At 62.9% G+C, this 17,543-nt stretch overlaps 1 protein-coding gene across 1 annotated transcript; it reads left to right on the top strand.

Moving 5' to 3' along the window:
• The first annotated feature begins 2,279 nt into the window (after positions 1-2,279).
• SLC38A3 (solute carrier family 38 member 3) lies at positions 2,280-16,031 on the top strand. The gene is made up of 16 exons (XM_041425736.1): positions 2,280-2,429; positions 9,599-9,750; positions 9,882-9,966; positions 10,060-10,175; positions 10,626-10,699; positions 10,778-10,870; positions 10,962-11,043; positions 11,610-11,692; positions 11,849-11,907; positions 12,346-12,519; positions 12,653-12,732; positions 13,222-13,322; positions 13,418-13,542; positions 13,899-14,043; positions 14,501-14,604; positions 14,711-16,031. The coding sequence occupies exons 2-16, from the start codon at positions 9,641-9,643 to the stop codon at positions 14,813-14,815; spliced, it is 1,536 nt and encodes a 511-aa protein (XP_041281670.1). The 5' UTR covers positions 2,280-2,429; positions 9,599-9,640; the 3' UTR covers positions 14,816-16,031.
• Positions 16,032-17,543: the final 1,512 nt, after the last annotated feature.

Genomic DNA, 17,543 nt, shown 5'->3' on the forward strand with positions numbered 1-17,543 from the left:
GCTGAGGGCAAGGGCTGGCACAGCACTCGGCTCCCTGCCATTGGTGAGGCTGCTGGAGAGATGAGCCGTGCTGTGCCGGGCTCCCCTGAAGGCTCCTCACATACGGGAATCCGGCGTCAAACTTTCCAGCCAGCTGGAGAAAACCGCACGACTGCAATTTTGCAATCCACTGGAGCCCTGACACCATCAGAGCCATTGGTGAGACTGGCCAGAGCTGCACTGGGGAAGCACTGTTGACCAGAGGGCTCAGGGTCGAGAGCAGGGTCCTAGCCCATCCCTCTCATGCTCCTCTCGGTGTTGCCAGCCCAGCTGCAGGAGCCTGCAGCCACTGTGTGCCAGCTGCTGGGACAGGCTTTGGGAGGTTCTGGGGACATCTTCACTCTCTTTTCCTCCTCTCCTCACTGCTTTGATTTTCCACAAAGCTTCAGCTTGACACGGCGGAGCCCTTGTCCTCTGCCCACCAGGAAAGTGAAAACACCGGTGAGGCTGTCACATCCTGGACAAGAGAGGGGACAGTACAAAGTAGACATGGCTGCATTTGTGCCAATAGCAGGGCAAGGGCATTTGGAGGCTGGGAAGGAGCAGACAGCCCCCAAATCACTTCCCACCGGTCCTCCAGCAAGCCACCCCAGGGCAGTCGCTGCACCCTGTGCCATGGGGACACAGTGCTGTCCCCATGCCCAGCACCTGTGCTGTGTTTGCTTACAGGGTGGAAGCTCTTGGCCGCCTTTTCCAACCCTGGTGAGAGGCGTTGCCGCCCATCCCGGGACGTTTCTCCACAGGTGCCACGTGGCTGCACCCGCCTGCACCAGAGCAGGGAAAGGGTTAAACTGATGGCTTGAGGCCAGCCATGCCCATCCTCTGGGTGCCTCTGGCTCCCCCGTCACACTGCCAAACCTGGCTGCCTCCAGTCCCCCGGCGTGCCAGCCAGCGCTGGTTCAGCACTTACGCATGCTGCTGTTATTAGAAATTAGTTAATGGATGTACGTCTGCAGCCAAAGGAGAGCGGCAGTAACAGGAGCCGCGGGATTGCCGGGAGCGTGAGGGCAGAGCTGCCACTGAATATTTAACATCCCTCGATGTCCAGGCGAGAGAGAGGGTGCCTGTTCTCCCGATGGCGACGCTCACTGCTGGCTGGCAAAGCCGTTTCCATCGCAGGCTGCCCGAGGCTTCGCGAGGATTTATGAAAGATATGCATAACACAAATAAAACCTTCCAGCAGCGTGCGGAGCCGTTCTGCCAGTGCACAGCGGCTGGGCAGGGTTTGCAGCTCAGCATGGGAGCTGGGGGGACTCACAAGCATGGACCCCCAAAATTTTCCTCAGAAGTAAAAGCTGGGTAGGACAGAGGAGCAGGAGATAGTTTAGGGGTGGCAGACCTTGTAAAGGTGCAGGGAATATTTGGGGACACAACTGGTGACTCCCCAGAGCTCGTGGCTCTCCCTAAAGCATATGGGATGCCCTTGGGACAAATCTCCACTTTGGGGAACTTTTATGGGGATTTGTGTCTTCATGAAAATAGACATCTTTTGGCTCAAGTGGGGAGGTTTGATGGAGACTGGAGGAGGAGGCTGGCCTGTCCCAGTTACTCTGGGTCTTGTTGGGATGATTCCACACGGGTTGTTTGCTCCCATGTGCTGAGATGCTGGGGTGAGTACTGTGAGGGCAGCGGGTACCATGAGCAGGGCAGCCAGCCGGGCTGGCTTAACATGGGAGCAGCCTGAGCTTCCCAGGCCAGGGAGAGAATCTGACTAAGGAGTGCTGCTGGGTGACCTGTCCCTGTCCAAGAGGGGGGGAAACGCTGTGCCCACACTCAGCATACACTGGATTTAGCCCTTCAGGTAGATTAGAGCGACTGTCCCAGCCCTGCATCTTTGGAAGCAGCCATCGGCCTCCTGCAGGAGCCTCAGCTGCTGCAGGCAGGGATGCCAGGTGGGGTGTCAATACCTGGCAGGATAGGGATGCCATACAGCGACCATGCCGTGAGGGGCACCGATTCCTGGTGCCATGTGCGGTGCGTTGGGATGCTTGGTGACCTATTCCAGACAGGGCAGCGCTGCCTGGAGCCCGATGCCCAGAGGGGGATGGTGCCTGCTGGGGGGTGATTCTCTTGCGGGAGGTGATGCCCTCTGGGGCGGCGATGCCCGCGGGGCGGCCGTGCCCGCGGAGCGGTGGTCCCGCCGGAGCGGGGCGGGGCGGGGCGGGGCGGGGGTCGGTCGATGCAGGGCGGTCGCTCCACCCGCTCCCCAGCGCTCCTCCCGTGCCCCGGCGGAGAGCAGATTGGGAGCCTTCGCACTGGGGGCGGGCTCGGGTCCGGTTTAATCTCGGGCTCCGCCGGATTACGGTCGCAGGATAGTCTCTAATCCGCGGCACCGGCCACCGGGGGCTGCTTGCCCCAGCCCGCAGCAGAGGCACGGCGGAGAGGGGCAGGTAGGTCTCTCCGATCTCCCCTGCTGCTCGCTCTCCCGGGCTCGCTCCTCCGTGAAGCTCCGTGGTTGGAGGCTGCCTGCGCTCGGACCCCTCGCCTCCCCTTATTCTCCTCGGCACCCCATCCAGTCCTTTCCGACCCATCTTTCGCCGGCCCCGCTTTCCTCTCACAGCCCGGCTCTCTCTCCTCCCCCGTTTCCTTCTCCTCCTCCCGGCGCCGGGCAGCACCGGGAAGGCTCCGGGGCCCGGCAGCTCTGGCAGGTGCTAGCGCCCCGGGGCTGTTTGTTTGCTGTACTCCTGCCACTTCCCAGCGGCTGGCACCTTCCCACGAGTGGGTGACAGATCCCGGGGTGCAGGGGGAGGCAGAGCCCAGCCGTACCGCTGGGTACCCCGACGCCCCGGCACTGCCCCTGCCCGGGTCGCGGCGCTGGGGGCTTCGGCGTGCATCGTTCCGCTGATACTCACAGTGACACCAGCCGCCAAACTCCCTTTACTTTCCCTTTTTTCTGCTTTAATTTTTAATCTCCCGTGGGAATGACATATGTTTCTGAAGGCTGGAAGCGGCTGTGGCCAGGATCGGGTGTCAGGGTGCCGGGGTGCCGGGGCAGGGGGCACGGGCAGGGAGAGCGATGCCGGCCGTCATGGGCACGGGGCTGGCCGGGACCTGCGGGCGGCGATTCCACAGGCTGCGGTATTAATAGAGCCTGGCTGCCTGGGACAGCAGCGTGGAAAGCCGGGCAGCACATTGCGTTCCTGTCGGCCACGCGTGTCCTGTGCCAGCCGGCGTGGTGGCCCTCTCCGCCGTGTCAGCTGTGAAAGTCCCACTGGAGAGAAACCTTCCCCAAGGGAAACTGAACCACAGCACGTTCAGTTGCTGGACTTGGGGCCCCCAAGCCGTGCGGTGGCACGGGTGAGACCGGGGACCTGGCAAGTCCCCAACAGGTGGGATGGCAGGGAAGCAGAAGCCTGGCTGGCTGCGGAGGGCACGGCTGTGCTGGGCTGACGCGCAGGAGATGGGTAATTTTCCACTGGTGTTTGGACCGGGCCCAAGATGAGGTGTTAGACCTGTCTGGTCCCTGTGGCTTCAAGGGGGTACCCCAGAGAAAGGCGTCTGTGCCTCGCAACACTGCCCTGTCTCCCGGAACAGAGTGCCGGTGTGCCTTGGCTCTGGTGGCCAGGGCTGCTGAGGAGCAGGGGGACACTCCATTCCACTCGGGGGTGGCACGGGGGTGCTGGCACTGTGGGGACCCTGGCTGAGGCGCAGAGGGCCCCACAGCACCCGGCCGTGCTGCAGCTGTAATCACACGCCGGGGCCGCGGCCACGGCAAACAAACAAGCACCGGCAGAGCCTATTTTCCTTGGCACGTGGGGATGGGGGGAAGGAGCGGAATCCCACGGGCTCCTTTGGAAGTGCAACCCTTGAGAAAACAGAGGCGGGTCGGGGACAGAATGGACCCCCGTGCCCCTGGCTCTCCTCGCCGCGTGGGTCTCAGCCGCCGCGTGCCTCCCCAGCTGCTGACGCAGGTCTGGGACTGGCTGGGTCCCCCATGCCAGCGGGGCACAGCCAGCCCGGTCCTGCTGTCCCCGTGGAGCAAATGTCAGGCTGGTCCAATGGTGAGACTGCCATGGCCAGGCACAATGGTGGTGCCACGGGGCTTGGGCGAATCATGGCTCCTAATTGCTACAGGAGGCTGTGCTGGGGGTGCTGGAGGCACTGTGGCTGAGGCCAGTCCCTCCTGATGTCCCCAGCACTGCCAGCAGCAAATGGCACCTTGGGGTTTTTGCTATTGACCCCTCCGAGTCATCCCACTAAGGCCAGTTGTGTTTTGGGGAGTGTGAACTCCTGGAAAGCATCTTGCTTCCAAGCAAAACAAAACTCCAGAGGTGTGGTAGAAAACCCGACATGTCCTTTTCCAGGCACTGTCTGTCCATCGGTCTCTGCAGTGCCACTACCTGTGCCACCACCTTCCCTGGGTGGCCCTGTGTTCCCGAAGGGCAGTGTTTGAAGTTTAAAGCAAAATTCATCATGGAGCCTAGCACCACCTGAGATGCTTTGGGCTCAAGCTGGTGTCTCACCCAGCCTCCCCAGGAACCACACTGAGTGCCATTGGCCTCGTGCTGTGCCCACCCTGTCCCCATCCCCGTGCTGCCAGCTCTATCTGCCACCTGACCTTGTACCACATGGACTCAAGCTGGCAGGTGACAGCAACAGCCTGGGCTGTCCCCGTGCTGGACATGACTCCCCTCGCCTGGCCTCAGCTTTCTCACTGCTTTTCCCACCTTGTCTTGGTACTGGTGCTTGGATGTGGCAGGATGGTGATGGCTGATACCTGCAGCCATCCTGGGTTGTGTGCCTGGCAGGTGATGCTGTGGCTGAGCTGCACCATGGCTCTGGCACTGAAAACCCTCTCCATGGCCCCACCATGATGTTTGGCTCCACCACTCCCTTCCCTGAACTGCCTTTCCCCTCCCTGGTGTGTCCCAGACCCCATTCCCAGGCTCAGGTACAGCTGTCCCCCAGGACAGGGGTGCCACTTGTGCTCTTAGAGGTAAGACCCTGGCTGGACACCGCTGTCCACGCAGTGTACCAGAGATGGCCAGAAGTGCCCAGGCAGGTGTTGGTGCTGCCAGAGCCCTGCTAGCCAGGACAGCAGCTTTCAGAGGCACTTGTTCCTACTTGCTACTGCCAATCCTGCCCTGGCTGGAGCACTAGGGGAATTGCCTGACCCGAGGCTGAGCCGTGGTGTGGTATTTGGGGCTGAAAGAGGTGAGGTGAGCCCAGGAGCAGTGACTACTCTACCCACCTGGTGTTGGGGCTAGCTGGCACGACCAGCTGGTGGGGCTGTCATCTCCAGAGGATCTCAGGAGAATCTCTGCAGATCTGTTTGGGGAAGGTCTACAGCAGGGCTACCCAGAGAGGTTCTCCAGCCATGCACCAGGCAGGTTGCCTCCAGCTGTCCTTTCCCACAGCTACTGGGGTTCCCATGCCCATGTGGGCACCCCCAGAACCTTTGCCCCAAAGGTGAGGTGCCTGGCCATTCCCTGAATGGCTGGATTTGCCCCTTTGGGTGCCCCTTTCCTCTGGGGGAGGTGGCACCCTGACACTGCCTTTGTTTAGCTGGGAGGTGGGGGGTGGAGCACCACAGGTTAAAAGCAGGTTTGGGTTGCTAATTTTAGGAAGACAGGCTGGGAGGAAAGCTTTGCCTGTGCATGCTTCAGGGGAAGGGCAGACCCTCTTCCCAGGGCAGCTGTGGAGAGTGGTTCTCAGTGGAAGGCAAGGAGAGGGGGGTTTCTCTGCTGTGTGCCCTGCTGGGGTCAATTCCCCTGGGTAGGGGTTGTCCAGGAACCGCCCAGGTTTGGGCTGTTGCCCAGCTGTGCCTGTGTGCCCACACAGCCCTGTGCCCACAGCAGTGCCAGAGGCTGAGCAGGGACCCCAGGGCTGGGGCTGGTGGCACTGGGGGAACACGACTGGCACCCCTGCCCACTTGCCCTTGCTGCCCATCTCTCTGGCAGGGCTCGGTCATCAGCACAGCCTCAGGGAATATGAGACCTGTGTGCCCAGCTCTGCTGAAACCCGAACAGCCACCTGGGCAGGCGGGCAGGGGCGGGGGGGCTGCCATCCCCCTGGCACACACCGCAGCCGCGGGATACCTGGCTGCCAGCACGCAGGCCGGCAGCTGCGGCAGGCTTGGCGCTAAAGCCGGATTACCACCCGGAATAGTCCCACGGCTCCAGCTGGGCCGGATTAACAAAGATTCATCTGCAAGGGAGAGGAGATGGGGAGGGAGTCTCTGCCCTTTGGGGTCCCCGGCCTGGGGGAGCACTCCCCTGCTGCCAGGGAGATCCTGTGCCTTCGCTCCGCACAGGTGGGAGCAGCGGGAGCTCACAGATGGGTGTTGGGGCTGTGGGGACACGGCCCCCCGGGCTGGCTCTCTGTGGCACTGGCACGGCTGGCAGGCACTGGCCGCCTGTCCCCACGTGTGCTGCACTGCCACCGGCACCGTGTGCGCTGCTGGGGACTGTGCCGGGCGGGGCTTGACCGAGGAACTGGCACAGCGCAGGAGCCAGGCTTGCCCAGGGTAATACACATCGTGCTGGCCACGTTGCCAGATGCGATGGACCTCCCACCCAGCATATCTGCTGGCATCAGCGACAGAGCTCCCCTGGCCAGCCCCCCGCACCCGCCCGTGCCTGCCTCCCGCTGGGATTTTCCACCTTTTAAATGAAGTGCGTGGAAGCGAGCTGTGAGGCAGAGAGAGGGATGCAGTCCCTTCCAGGACTGAAACCCTCACCACGGTGCCCTGGTCCCCGAGGAAGGCTGGCCGGGGGCCGAGGTGAGCCCAGGACTGCCCGTCTGCCAGAGCAGGGCAGGGATTTGGGAGCCCTGCCGCCCCACACACGTGTCCCCATCGCAGCGAGGGCGGGCAGGCGCTGTGCTGGCCGGGAGGCAGCGTGCGAGACCGAGCGCAGCCTCCCCTGAACGCAGACGTGGCCGCGGGACGGTACGTGCCGTCCCACGCATCCGGCTCCGTGTTCCATCTGCCGGGGCTGCGGGACAGCACCAGGGCCCAGCTCAGGCTGCCTGGCCACAGCGCGGTTTTGGTGGGGTGTCACCAAGCACTGGGACAGCCGGAGCAGCCTGCAGAGGTGGGAGGTCTGGCTGCAGCGGGGCTGTCGCTGTCCTTGTGTCCCAGAGCCCGGCAGGCAGCAGAGAGGCGCGTGCCGGGAAATCGATGCAGCTTGCCCAGCACCCCCAGAAGGTGGCCCTGGGTGCCACAGCGGGGGGTTCTGTGCCCACGCATGGGGCCAGGTCCACACCACCAGGCCGGGCGAGTGAACGCTGGGGTTGCTGGTCAGGAGTGGGATGATGCCAGGCAGCATGTGGGCTACCCAACATGGCAGTGAAGATGGCAGCATCCCATCTGTGTGGTGGCACCCTGAGGGAAGAGATCCCTGAGGGGATGCTCTTTGCCCAGAGCAGAGGGCTCCCAACTAAGGTGGGCACACAGTGAGGCGGTGAACCCACCAACCCCACCTGGAGGGGAACCAAGCCACCCCTTCAGGGCCACCCGTCACTCCGTATTTGCTGTTCTGCCTTATCGCAAGGCAAACAGCAGCAGGCAGGGCTCACACTGCCCGATCGAATCGTCTCATGCTCCCTCCTCTTTCATCTCCCCCCTTGCCCTGGCTACTGCCACCAGGAGAGCCTGGCCGAGGGGCAAAGGCCAGGGCCAGCTGGGGAAGTGGCAGTGAGTGGTGCTGGGCCTGTGCCAGGGCTGTGCCAAGGCTGTGCCAGGGCTGCCCGGCGGGAGGAAGCGTCTGGGTGGCAGCACGAAGCCCGGTGCATGCTGAATGAGTTCGGCTGTGCCGCTTGCTATTCCGAGAGACGCTTGGGGGAAGAAGTTGGTATTTCCTGAGCTGCCCAGAGAGGTGTAATTATAACCTGGGAGAAGAAAGGGGCTGCAGACGAGAGTGCCCAGCCTTCCTGGCGCCCGTGGGGGAGCGGGCAGGGGAGTGGGCAGATCCTGCCTGCCACCAGCGGGATGCGGTGAAGCCCTGCCCGCAGGCAGCACTGGGGGGCTTAGGGAGGTGTTGGAACATCACAGATGTGGTGCCCCCCCTCAATCCCATACTGGGTGAGTGGTGGGTTCAGTGATGCCTGCTCGTGGTGGTGGGAAGGCGCAGAGTTAACGGTGGCTTTTGGACGTGCTGGCAGCCTTGTTCATGCCTGGATCCATCCCAAGTGGAGGCCTAGTGGAGGGGATAAATCATCACCCAGAACCCGCCCTGCGCTTCCCTCTCGTCCCCCGCATGGCTGAACCTTCTCATTTTGGTCCCTGCTGGCCTGTGTCCTGCCTCAGCTTCCCCACCTGGCTGGGTGCTGCAGGTAGGGTGGCCCAAATATGTGCTCACCACCCTGGGCCAACCACAGGGGCTCGGCCCCCCTGGCAGTGCCAGCAGCCAGTGGCCTGGGATGACCCTGCCAGGTCTTTGTGGCCTGGATAGGCAGGGACAAGCAGGGCAGCAGCTCAGGAGACCGGAGGTGCTGGCGCCCACACCCTGCCGTGTCATCCTTCCCTTGCGTGCCAGAAGGACTGCTGGACCCGACTGTGCTGTGGGAAGGCTCCTCAGATTTCTGGGGACACCAATTCCCCGGGAGCATAAAGATGGGCATATCCCCTGCTCACCCCATGGAAACCCCAGGCAATGGGGTGGTGGGGCAGCAGCATCCTCCCGGGATTGGGGACCACACTGCATCCCAACCAGGCTAACCTCCAGCTGGGTGGCACCGGCCCTTGGCAGGACATAGCCCCAGTGTGGAGCCCCTGGCCAGCCGGACAAGACCCCAGCCCCTGGGGGCAGTGGGGGGTGGCGGGACCCTGCCCCGGCTGCCAGCCTGCCCCAGAAAGCCACCCTGTGCCGTTTCCCAGCGGGCGGGGAGGGCCGGGGCTCGCACAGAGGCGGCTTTGTGCGGCGTGCCAAGGCGTCCCGCGCTCGGCAGCCCGGCCGCCTTCCCCTGCCAAGGAGCTGTCTCCCGGCCCCGCGCTCTTTCCTGCTCCGTTTGTCCAGCCCTGACGTGCCCCCGAGCCCCCCGCCTTGGCACCCCGGCAGCGGCGGGACGTGGGTGAGCCCTTCGCGCCGGGCAGCACCACGGGCTTTACATAACGGCGGCTGGGGGGTCCCTGAGCTCCCTACCCCGTCCTCAGCCGCCCTCCCAAACACCCCCACTCGCCTGCTGGCACCCGCATCCAGGAGGGGAAACTGAGTCATGGAGCCGAGAGCTGCGGGCAGGGGAGTGGAAGTGGGGAGGCGGTGTGGATGGGGACTCTGGGGCTAGGCAGTGCCGTGCCGTGAGCAAGGGAACGGGGCAGGCTGTGGGATGTCTGGCTGGGCGAGGGGGCGATCCCACGTTGGGACTCCGGTGGGGTACCGGAGCTGGGGCTGAGCTCCATGGGACACTGTGTGCTGAGAGGGCAGAAGGGAGAAGCACACCACCGTGATGCCTGGCTCGGTGACCCTCCCATCCCCGGGCGCCTGTCCCTGCCGTGCCACCAGCGCTGGTGCTGAGCCCAGCTCCAGTGTCCCTGGTGGAGGCAGGACTTGTGAGACTCCAGGCCAGCCCCTCCGGTGCTCCTGCCCAGAGCTGGATCTCTGTTGCCTCCCTCTTGCAGAGCCTGAGTAGAGCCCACAGCAAGCCCAGCTGTCTCCCAGCCATGGATACCACGGACGTGCCCCTCCAGGCCGAGATGGTGGAGCTGGTGCCCAATGGGAAGCACACGGCCGCACTCACCACCTCCACTGTCCCCTCACTGGCAGGTGACAGGTAGGGGCCTCAGGGCAAGTGGTGGCGCCAGGGACTTGGGGGGTCCTCTGAGCTGCTCCCTGCCCTTGAGATACCAGGCAGTGCTGGTCCCTGTCTCTGCTTTGGCTTCACTCCTCTCCCTCCATGGGCAGGTTTGAAGAGAACCAGACTGGCGTGGCAGAGATGGAGGAGTTCCTGCCCCACGGTGCCGAGAAGAAGCAGACACACTTCACTGATGTGAGTAGCAGCATGGGCACAGTGGTGAGGGTGGGATGGGGCAAGCTGCCAGTGTGACTGGTGCATCCCCTCCCTGTTGTGTCCTGTGAACAGTTTGAAGGGAAGACGTCTTTCGGGATGTCCGTCTTCAATCTGAGCAATGCCATCATGGGCAGCGGCATCCTGGGGCTGGCCTATGCCATGGCCAACACCGGCATCATCCTCTTCCTGTGAGTGCCAAGGGGGTATGGGGGGGTGTCCAGGTGTGGGGGGCTCCTCCAGGGGGATCGGTGGGTGCAGGCAAGAAAGAAATCTCTGGCTTGGGGTGATGCAGGAACCAGTGTCCTGCTGGCTGAGCAATGCCCATTGCTGGCAAAAGTCTGCCTGCTCTGCTGAGTGCTGTGCCCCACTTGCGGGGAGGAGGAGGGTGAAGGTTTGCCTTTCTTACTACAAGGTCAGATTTTCAAAAGTAGCTTGAAGGACATGAGTGATGGCTCCTTTTGGGTGCGGAGACATGGACTTAATCTGCCCCATGAACACACAGCGGGTGCTGAGGCAAGGGGGTGGTATCCTGCCAGAACAGCTGCCCACAGGCAGAGCACATCTGCATGGGGTTTGCCCCACAGCCATGTCTGAGCCCTGTGCTGTGACCCACTGGTAACTGTGCTGTCCTCCTGCAGCTTCCTGCTCACAGCAGTGGCCCTGCTCTCCAGCTATTCCATCCACCTGCTGCTCAAGTCCTCAGGCATTGTGGGTGAGTTCCAAGTCCTCAGCAGGGCTGTGCTGGGGGTCCCATCCTGACTCTCACCCGCCACTGCTGCCTGTCCCACAGGCATCCGTGCCTACGAGCAGCTGGGCTACCGCGCCTTCGGCACGCCAGGAAAGCTGGCCGCAGCCATCGCCATCACGCTGCAGAACATCGGAGGTGAGGGTGGTGCTGGGGGGACCGCCGGGGCTGGGGACAGGGGATGGGACCAAAGAGCACCAGTGCAGCAAGACCTCGTTCTGCCCTGCAGCCATGTCCAGCTACCTGTACATTGTCAAATCTGAAGTGCCTCTGGTCATCCAGACCTTCCTGAACCTGGAGGAGAAGACCACGTGAGTGCCTCCTGCCCACGCTGCCTGCGTGCCTTCCCCGGGCAGGCGCCGGGGCTCTGGCTCCAGCTGTGCAGCCCGTGGCAGGGATTTACTATCATTAAGCCACTACTATTTTTGATAACTGTCAGTGCTGAATAAGCCCCTGGGTGAGATTAAACCGAGCTGAACTTCCAATCCCTGCTCCTCACATCCCCTTGGGATCAGGCTTTCCTCCTTGAGCAGAACCTGGGGCTGCAGGGTGGGGGTCTGGTTGGGTAAAGGTCCCCCCACCCCATGCCCACATCCCCACTGGCAACTCTAGCCCTTGTGGGTGCACCACTGTGAGGGTAGGCAGAATCCTAACTCAAGGGCCCCCAGGGATGCTGGGCTCAAGGGTCCCCAAGGATGCTGTCTCAGAGGTCCCCGGGGATATTAACAGAGCAGGAATGCCAGCCTCAGGGGACACCAGTATCCCTGGGATTCGCCAGCTTAAGGGTCCCTAGGAATGGCGGACAGCCCCCACAGTGGCTGCCTCTGCCCGCTGTGCCCCAGCAGAGCGGGGTGGTGAGCAGGCCCTCTGCTTCCAGGGACTGGTACATGAATGGGAACTACCTGGTGATCCTGGTTTCTGTCACCATTATCCTGCCCCTGGCCCTCATGAAGCAGCTGGGTAAGTCAGGGAGATGCTACCCATGGCACGGGGGTCTGGCACCCTGGGTCTCCCACGGGGCCATGGTGCCAGCCTGGATGTGCTGGGCAAGGAGGGGACACTAAGCCAGTGCAAGGGTCCTGCCCGCACCCACCAGCCACTCTCCTCCCTCCCCAGGCTACCTTGGCTACGCCAGCGGCTTCTCCCTCAGCTGTATGGTCTTCTTCCTCATCTCGGTGAGCAGCCGCGGGCACGTGCCGGTGCCTTGGGGTGCCAAGCATCCCTCCTGCCGGGGTGTGAGGCTGGGCTGGTTGCTGTGGGGACAGCGGAGGCAGCAGGGACAGCGGATGCTCGGGGCTGCAGAGACGCTCCGGCAGGGCTGTCAAGCTGCTGGGTTATTTTCGGCTGAAGGAACCGAACGTTGTGGAAAGGGAGAGGGGGAAGGTGCTGGAGGGGCATCTGCACATGTGGCCCTTCCACGTGCTGCTGCCTCACTCTGTCCTGCTGCCCACCCCCACAGGGACAGGTTGGGCAAGCATTATGGCCTCAGGGCAGCACTAGTGAAGGTGTCCCTAGGTCCTGGCAGGGTCAGTCTCCTGCTAAGCATGTGGGCAATGTGTGCTGGGAGTTGGGGGCACCAAGAACTGACTGGCCACATGTCCCCCCACCTCCAGGTCATCTACAAGAAGTTCCAGATCCCCTGCCCACTTCCGGAGCAGGAGGGGAACATCACGGGCATCCTCAACGTCACCACTGTCAGCACTAGTGACTACCAGAATGGCTACACAGTCCTCCAGGCCCCCGAGCAGGACACTTGCACACCCAGCTTTTTTACCCTGAACTCACAGGTAAGGACCTGGGATGCACCCCCGAGGCTCTGGGTGAGCCCCCACCCCGTGCATCCAATGAAGATGGGTGTTCCTGGTGCTGGCAGCACCCGCCACTGGGCCCCCAGCAGTCAGTCATCCTGCTTTTGCACAGACAGCGTACACCATCCCCATCATGGCCTTCGCCTTCGTCTGCCACCCCGAGGTCCTGCCCATCTACACCGAGCTGAAGGAGTGAGTCCTGGGTGGGGGCACCCACGGGGAGGGGTGGGCTTCTCCTGGCGCCCACCCAAAGGCAGTGCCATCCATGTGTGGGACCTGCGCCGGGGCATCGTGGGGAGGTGGGTGATACAACCTGGGGTAGGTGGGCAGGTGGGTGGTTGGCAATATTGCCCCTGGGAGATTGGTGATCTAACCCTGGGTAGGTGCTATCACCCCTGGGAGGTGTGTGATATGACTCAGAATGGGTGCAGGGATGGTATGACCCCTGGGAGGTGGGTACCATGATCCAGGGGTGGTGGTGTGACCCCTGGGATGTGGGTGCTGTGACCCAGAGAGGGTGGGTGGCTGGTTGGAGCCATCCAGCCCAGGAAGAGGGATGCAGCCCCTCTCTGCACATCCCCCACACACCCCAGAGTGTTTTGGCATCACCCCTCCTCACTGGGTGGGTGCTTGGTGTCAGCGGGTGCCGCGGGGCCATGCTGAGCCCACCGTGTCCTGCAGCCCCTCCAAAAAGAAGATGCAGTGCATCTCCAACATCTCCATCATGGTCATGTACCTCATGTACTTCTTGGCTGCCCTCTTTGGCTACCTCACGTTTTACGGTGAGTCCTCGGGGAGGGGACTGGGGCTGGCTCACCTGTGCCAGGGGGGTGATGGTGCTGGGGCTCACCCAGGGGCTCCTTGATGGTGTTCACAGACCGTGTGGAGTCAGAGCTGCTGCACACGTACAACAAGGTGGACCCCTTTGATGTGCTCATCCTGTGTGTGCGTGTGGCTGTGCTGACGGCTGTCACCCTCACCGTCCCCATCGTCCTCTTCCCGGTGAGTGGCCCCAAAGGAATGCCAGGTGGCTTTAGCACCAGGTTTTGAGAAGGGAAACTGTGTCAGTGATGAAGACAGGGATTGGGGAACAGGACATTCTGGGTGCCAGGAACAGGGCTGGGGCAGAGGCAGGGGTGATGGGGCAGAGTCAGGGCCACAGGGACAAGGCTGTGAAGGGGTGACAGGAACCTGTGGGACATCAGGGTCAGAACTTGGGAAGGCAAAGGGGTTATGGTGACCTGCAGGACCATAGGGATAGGGCTAGAGTAGGGGCAATGGGGACCAGTAGGACTGCAGTGACAGGGTACACGTCCTGGTTCCAAGGATGGAGTGTGATACCCTGTCCCTGTCCCCAGGTGCGTCGGGCCATCCAGCAGATGCTGTTCCAAGGGAAAGACTTCAGCTGGATCCGCCACATCGCCATTGCTGTGATCCTGCTGACCTTCATCAACCTCCTCGTCATCTTTGCCCCTTCCATTCTCGGCATCTTCGGCTTGATTGGTGGGTGGCAGCACCCTGCTCCTGTCCCTCCTTGATCACGGGGTGTTGCAGCAGCATGCCAGCCCCTGTCCTGACTGGTGCTCAACTGTGACTGACCTTCCCGTGCCTCAGTTTCCCCTTGTCCCCATGCCAGGAGCAGGTGGTTGCGTGGCTCGCCCATCCCATCGCTGTCCTGGCAGGCTTTTCCCACAGCGCAGTGCCGGCATTGCTCTTCCCCTGCGTGTTTCCCTTGATCCCCCCAGGCAGGCTCCCCCCGCTCAGCACTCAGCTCGGTGCCAGGGCCTGGGCTGCGGGAGGGGTGTGGGGACAGTGCCAGCACACTGCGTCCCTGGGTTCCTGGAAGGCTTTGCCAGGACTGGGGGGAGAAAGGAGGGGGTGGGGGTGGACAGGACCTGTCCTGGCAGGGCTGAGCTGCAGGGTGGGAGGCCCCTGCCCACTCTGTCCCTGTCTTCTCCAGGTGCCACCTCCGCTCCCTGCCTCATCTTCATCTTCCCTGCCATCTTCTACATCCGCATCATGCCCAAGGACAAGGAGCCACTGCGCTCCACCCCCAAAATATTGGTAAGCATGGGCAGGGATACAAGGATGGGGACAGGCATGGGGTTCTGAGGCTGGCTGGGAACCCTGCTGCCCTGGCCATCCCTGAGTCCTTTCCTTGTCCCCACAGGCTGCCTGCTTTGCCCTCCTCGGCGTGGTCTTCATGATCATGAGCTTGAGCTTCATCATCATCGACTGGGCCACGGGTGGGGGGAAGAGCGGTGGCAGCCACTAGCCACTACCGGGTGCCCAAGCCAACCTCCCCCCCACCCACCCGGCGCCCCAGGGAGAGCCGACCCTGGGCTCAGCCCCCATGCTGCAGCCCCACCAGGATTCCCTGGGGACTTCCGCTGTTGCTGCCCATCACCTGTGGTGATGGTGAGAGGGCACGAGCCACGGCAGGCATGGAGACTCCTCGACCTGTGTCCGGGATGGGGCAGTGAGCCCGGGGCAGGTCCTGTGCCCCCCAGCCACTCCAGCGGGCACTCTCCCTGCTCTGCGCCTCAGTTTCCCCATCTGTAAAATGGGGAGAATAATACTGCCCTACCTCACCCGGAGCTGGCTGTCAGGTGGAGCTCTTCCGCACCCCAAGAGCCACCAGCAGCAGGCACTGCCAGGGGCGCAGGGCACTGCCTGCCGTGGGGACTGAGGACAGGGCACTTCCCTGGCCTCCCCCAGACAGCATCGAGAGCCTGATGAACAGTGTCCGTGGGGGCTGGAATCCAGCAGGGCGCTCAGACCTGAGACAGCACCTGTGCCCAAACCACCCGCCCTCTCCCCTGCCATCCCCCTGTCCCCAAAGAGATGCCACCCACTGCCCCGGCATCACGGGGGCACCCCAGTCCCTGTGGACAAGCGTGGCCCTCATGCCGTGGCTGGCGGCACTCAGCCTGCTGCTCCTGAGCCTGCCAGGGGAACTGTCGGCTCCTGGTGCCTGCGGATGGGACCCTGCTGACCCCTAGGCCATGCACGGGGGGACCAGCTGCATCGCTCCAGGGAGGTGGCATGCACGCCATGGGCTTTGCATCCACTGGCATCCTGCCCATGCTGCAGCCCGCTGCTGGGGGCCTGGTGCACCCAAGGGGCATGAAGGGGATTTTGTGGGGGCTGGGGGTCGCCCTCACTGGGGGCAAGCTCAGGGCTCTGGAGGCACCCTTGTCTGCATGCCCAGATGCCAGGGTGATGGGCACCCCAGCAACCCAAGCTGTTTCTGCTCGCCTTGCACCCTGGGCCAGCACTCAGACCCCTACAGCCCTCACCCATCCATCGATCCGTGCCGCTGGGATGCCCAAACCATGCCAAAACCCGGAGAGCGGCTCTCCCACCCCCCACCTCCCCTCCCAGTACGGAGGGCAGCCCGGCAGGGTGGGCAGCACAGGGTTGGGGGGGGGGTCTGTCCTGCGGCAAAGTACATAAGAGATGTATTTTTTTATGAGGTGGTGGAGGCTGGGATGCTTTTTATAAATACTGTACATAAGAGTAGATCTTTTTTAACGTGTTGTGTTGCTCTGGGTAGCTCTGTATAATGTACATATCATATGGGGGGGGTACCACCGTGGACTCTCACCATCGCCCTGGGTCTGCCAATTACAGCATGGCCCTGCTGTTCCTGTCACCAGCCTGGCTGCCCCAGGGCCACCCCTGACACTTGTAAATTATTGGTGGGGGTGATGCTGGCGGTGGCAGGAAGCCAGAGGTGAGAATAAAGATGTGAATGTGCCCAGGTCTCGGGCATCACTGGGGCGCGTGAGGTGTTGGCACGCAGGCTGGCACCTCACACACGGCATCCTGAGGCGGCACGGACAGACGGACACCAGCCACATGGGTGCACAAACGTGCGTGGAGACATCAGGGATATGTGGACACGGATGTGCAGGGTCAGTGCACACGGATGAACAGCATGACAGACAGCATGGACATAAAACAGGACAGCACAGACACACAGACATGGATGTGCAGGGACCCCCATGGGAGCAGGGCCCCTGCAGGAGTTAGACCCTGGGGAAAGTGGACCCCGAGGGAGTGCGATCCCTAGGAAGCAGGACACCTGGGAGAGCAGGATCCCCAGGACAATGGGACACGTGTGGGAGCACGGCCCTGGGGAGTGGGACTCCTGAGGAGTGGGATACATGGGAGCAGGAACCCCAGCAAGTGCCACGGCAGTAGTATCCCTGGAGAGTGGGGCTGCTCTGGAAGCAGGGCTCCAGGGCAGCGATGCTGGGGCATCTTGTGCCTGGTGCCAGGGCAGTGGGTGCCCCCAGTGCGCTCAGGGCCAGACCCCAGCCCTCGCCCATGGCACAGTGTGGAGTGGGGGTGAGCCCCCCCGGCCCTGGCCCCTCGCTCTCCTCCGCCAGCCGCAGGTCTGGGCTCAGTGCCAGCTCGTTAGCAAAGCCTTATTAGCACGGCAGCCCGCTCCCACGGGAACAGCCCTGCTCCCCCACACCGGGCCCACGGGCACGGGCCTGCAGACCCCACGGGGGACGCCGTATGCCTTCCCCTGGCATTCTGAGTTGAAAGCATCCCTGGCTTGTCCTTGTCCTGCTCAGCTGGTGCAGGTGGAGGTGTGTGGAGGGGCTGCAGGGCCGGGGCAGGCATGAGGCACTGCTGTGGGGCTAGCATGGATTGAGGGTGGCTACCTGGGCACGGGCCAGCCCCCTGGGTCAGTGGGCACACCTGGCCCCCTCCTCAGGAAGTGTGGGGGGCTCTAGTTCCTAAGGGAGCAGCGCTGGGAGATGTGGGATGGGCAAGTGCCTGAGGGAGCCCCTGTTCTGGGAGAAACCTGGAGATGCTCCAGGCTGGCCATCCTGACCCATTCCCTGCCACAGGCACCACCCGCCCCGGCACCTGCGGCAGGGGACACGGAGCACTGAGAGATGCCCAGGCTCTGAGCCTCCACCCTGTGACACCGTGTTCCTCACAAAAGATAGCCCTGAAACACAGCATCACCCAAACCACTGTTCCCA

The sequence above is a fragment of the Onychostruthus taczanowskii genome, unplaced genomic scaffold, assembly GCF_017590055.1.
Source record: "Onychostruthus taczanowskii isolate IOZ18803 unplaced genomic scaffold, ASM1759005v1 scaffold9, whole genome shotgun sequence".
Classification (NCBI taxonomy): domain Eukaryota; kingdom Metazoa; phylum Chordata; class Aves; order Passeriformes; family Passeridae; genus Onychostruthus; species Onychostruthus taczanowskii.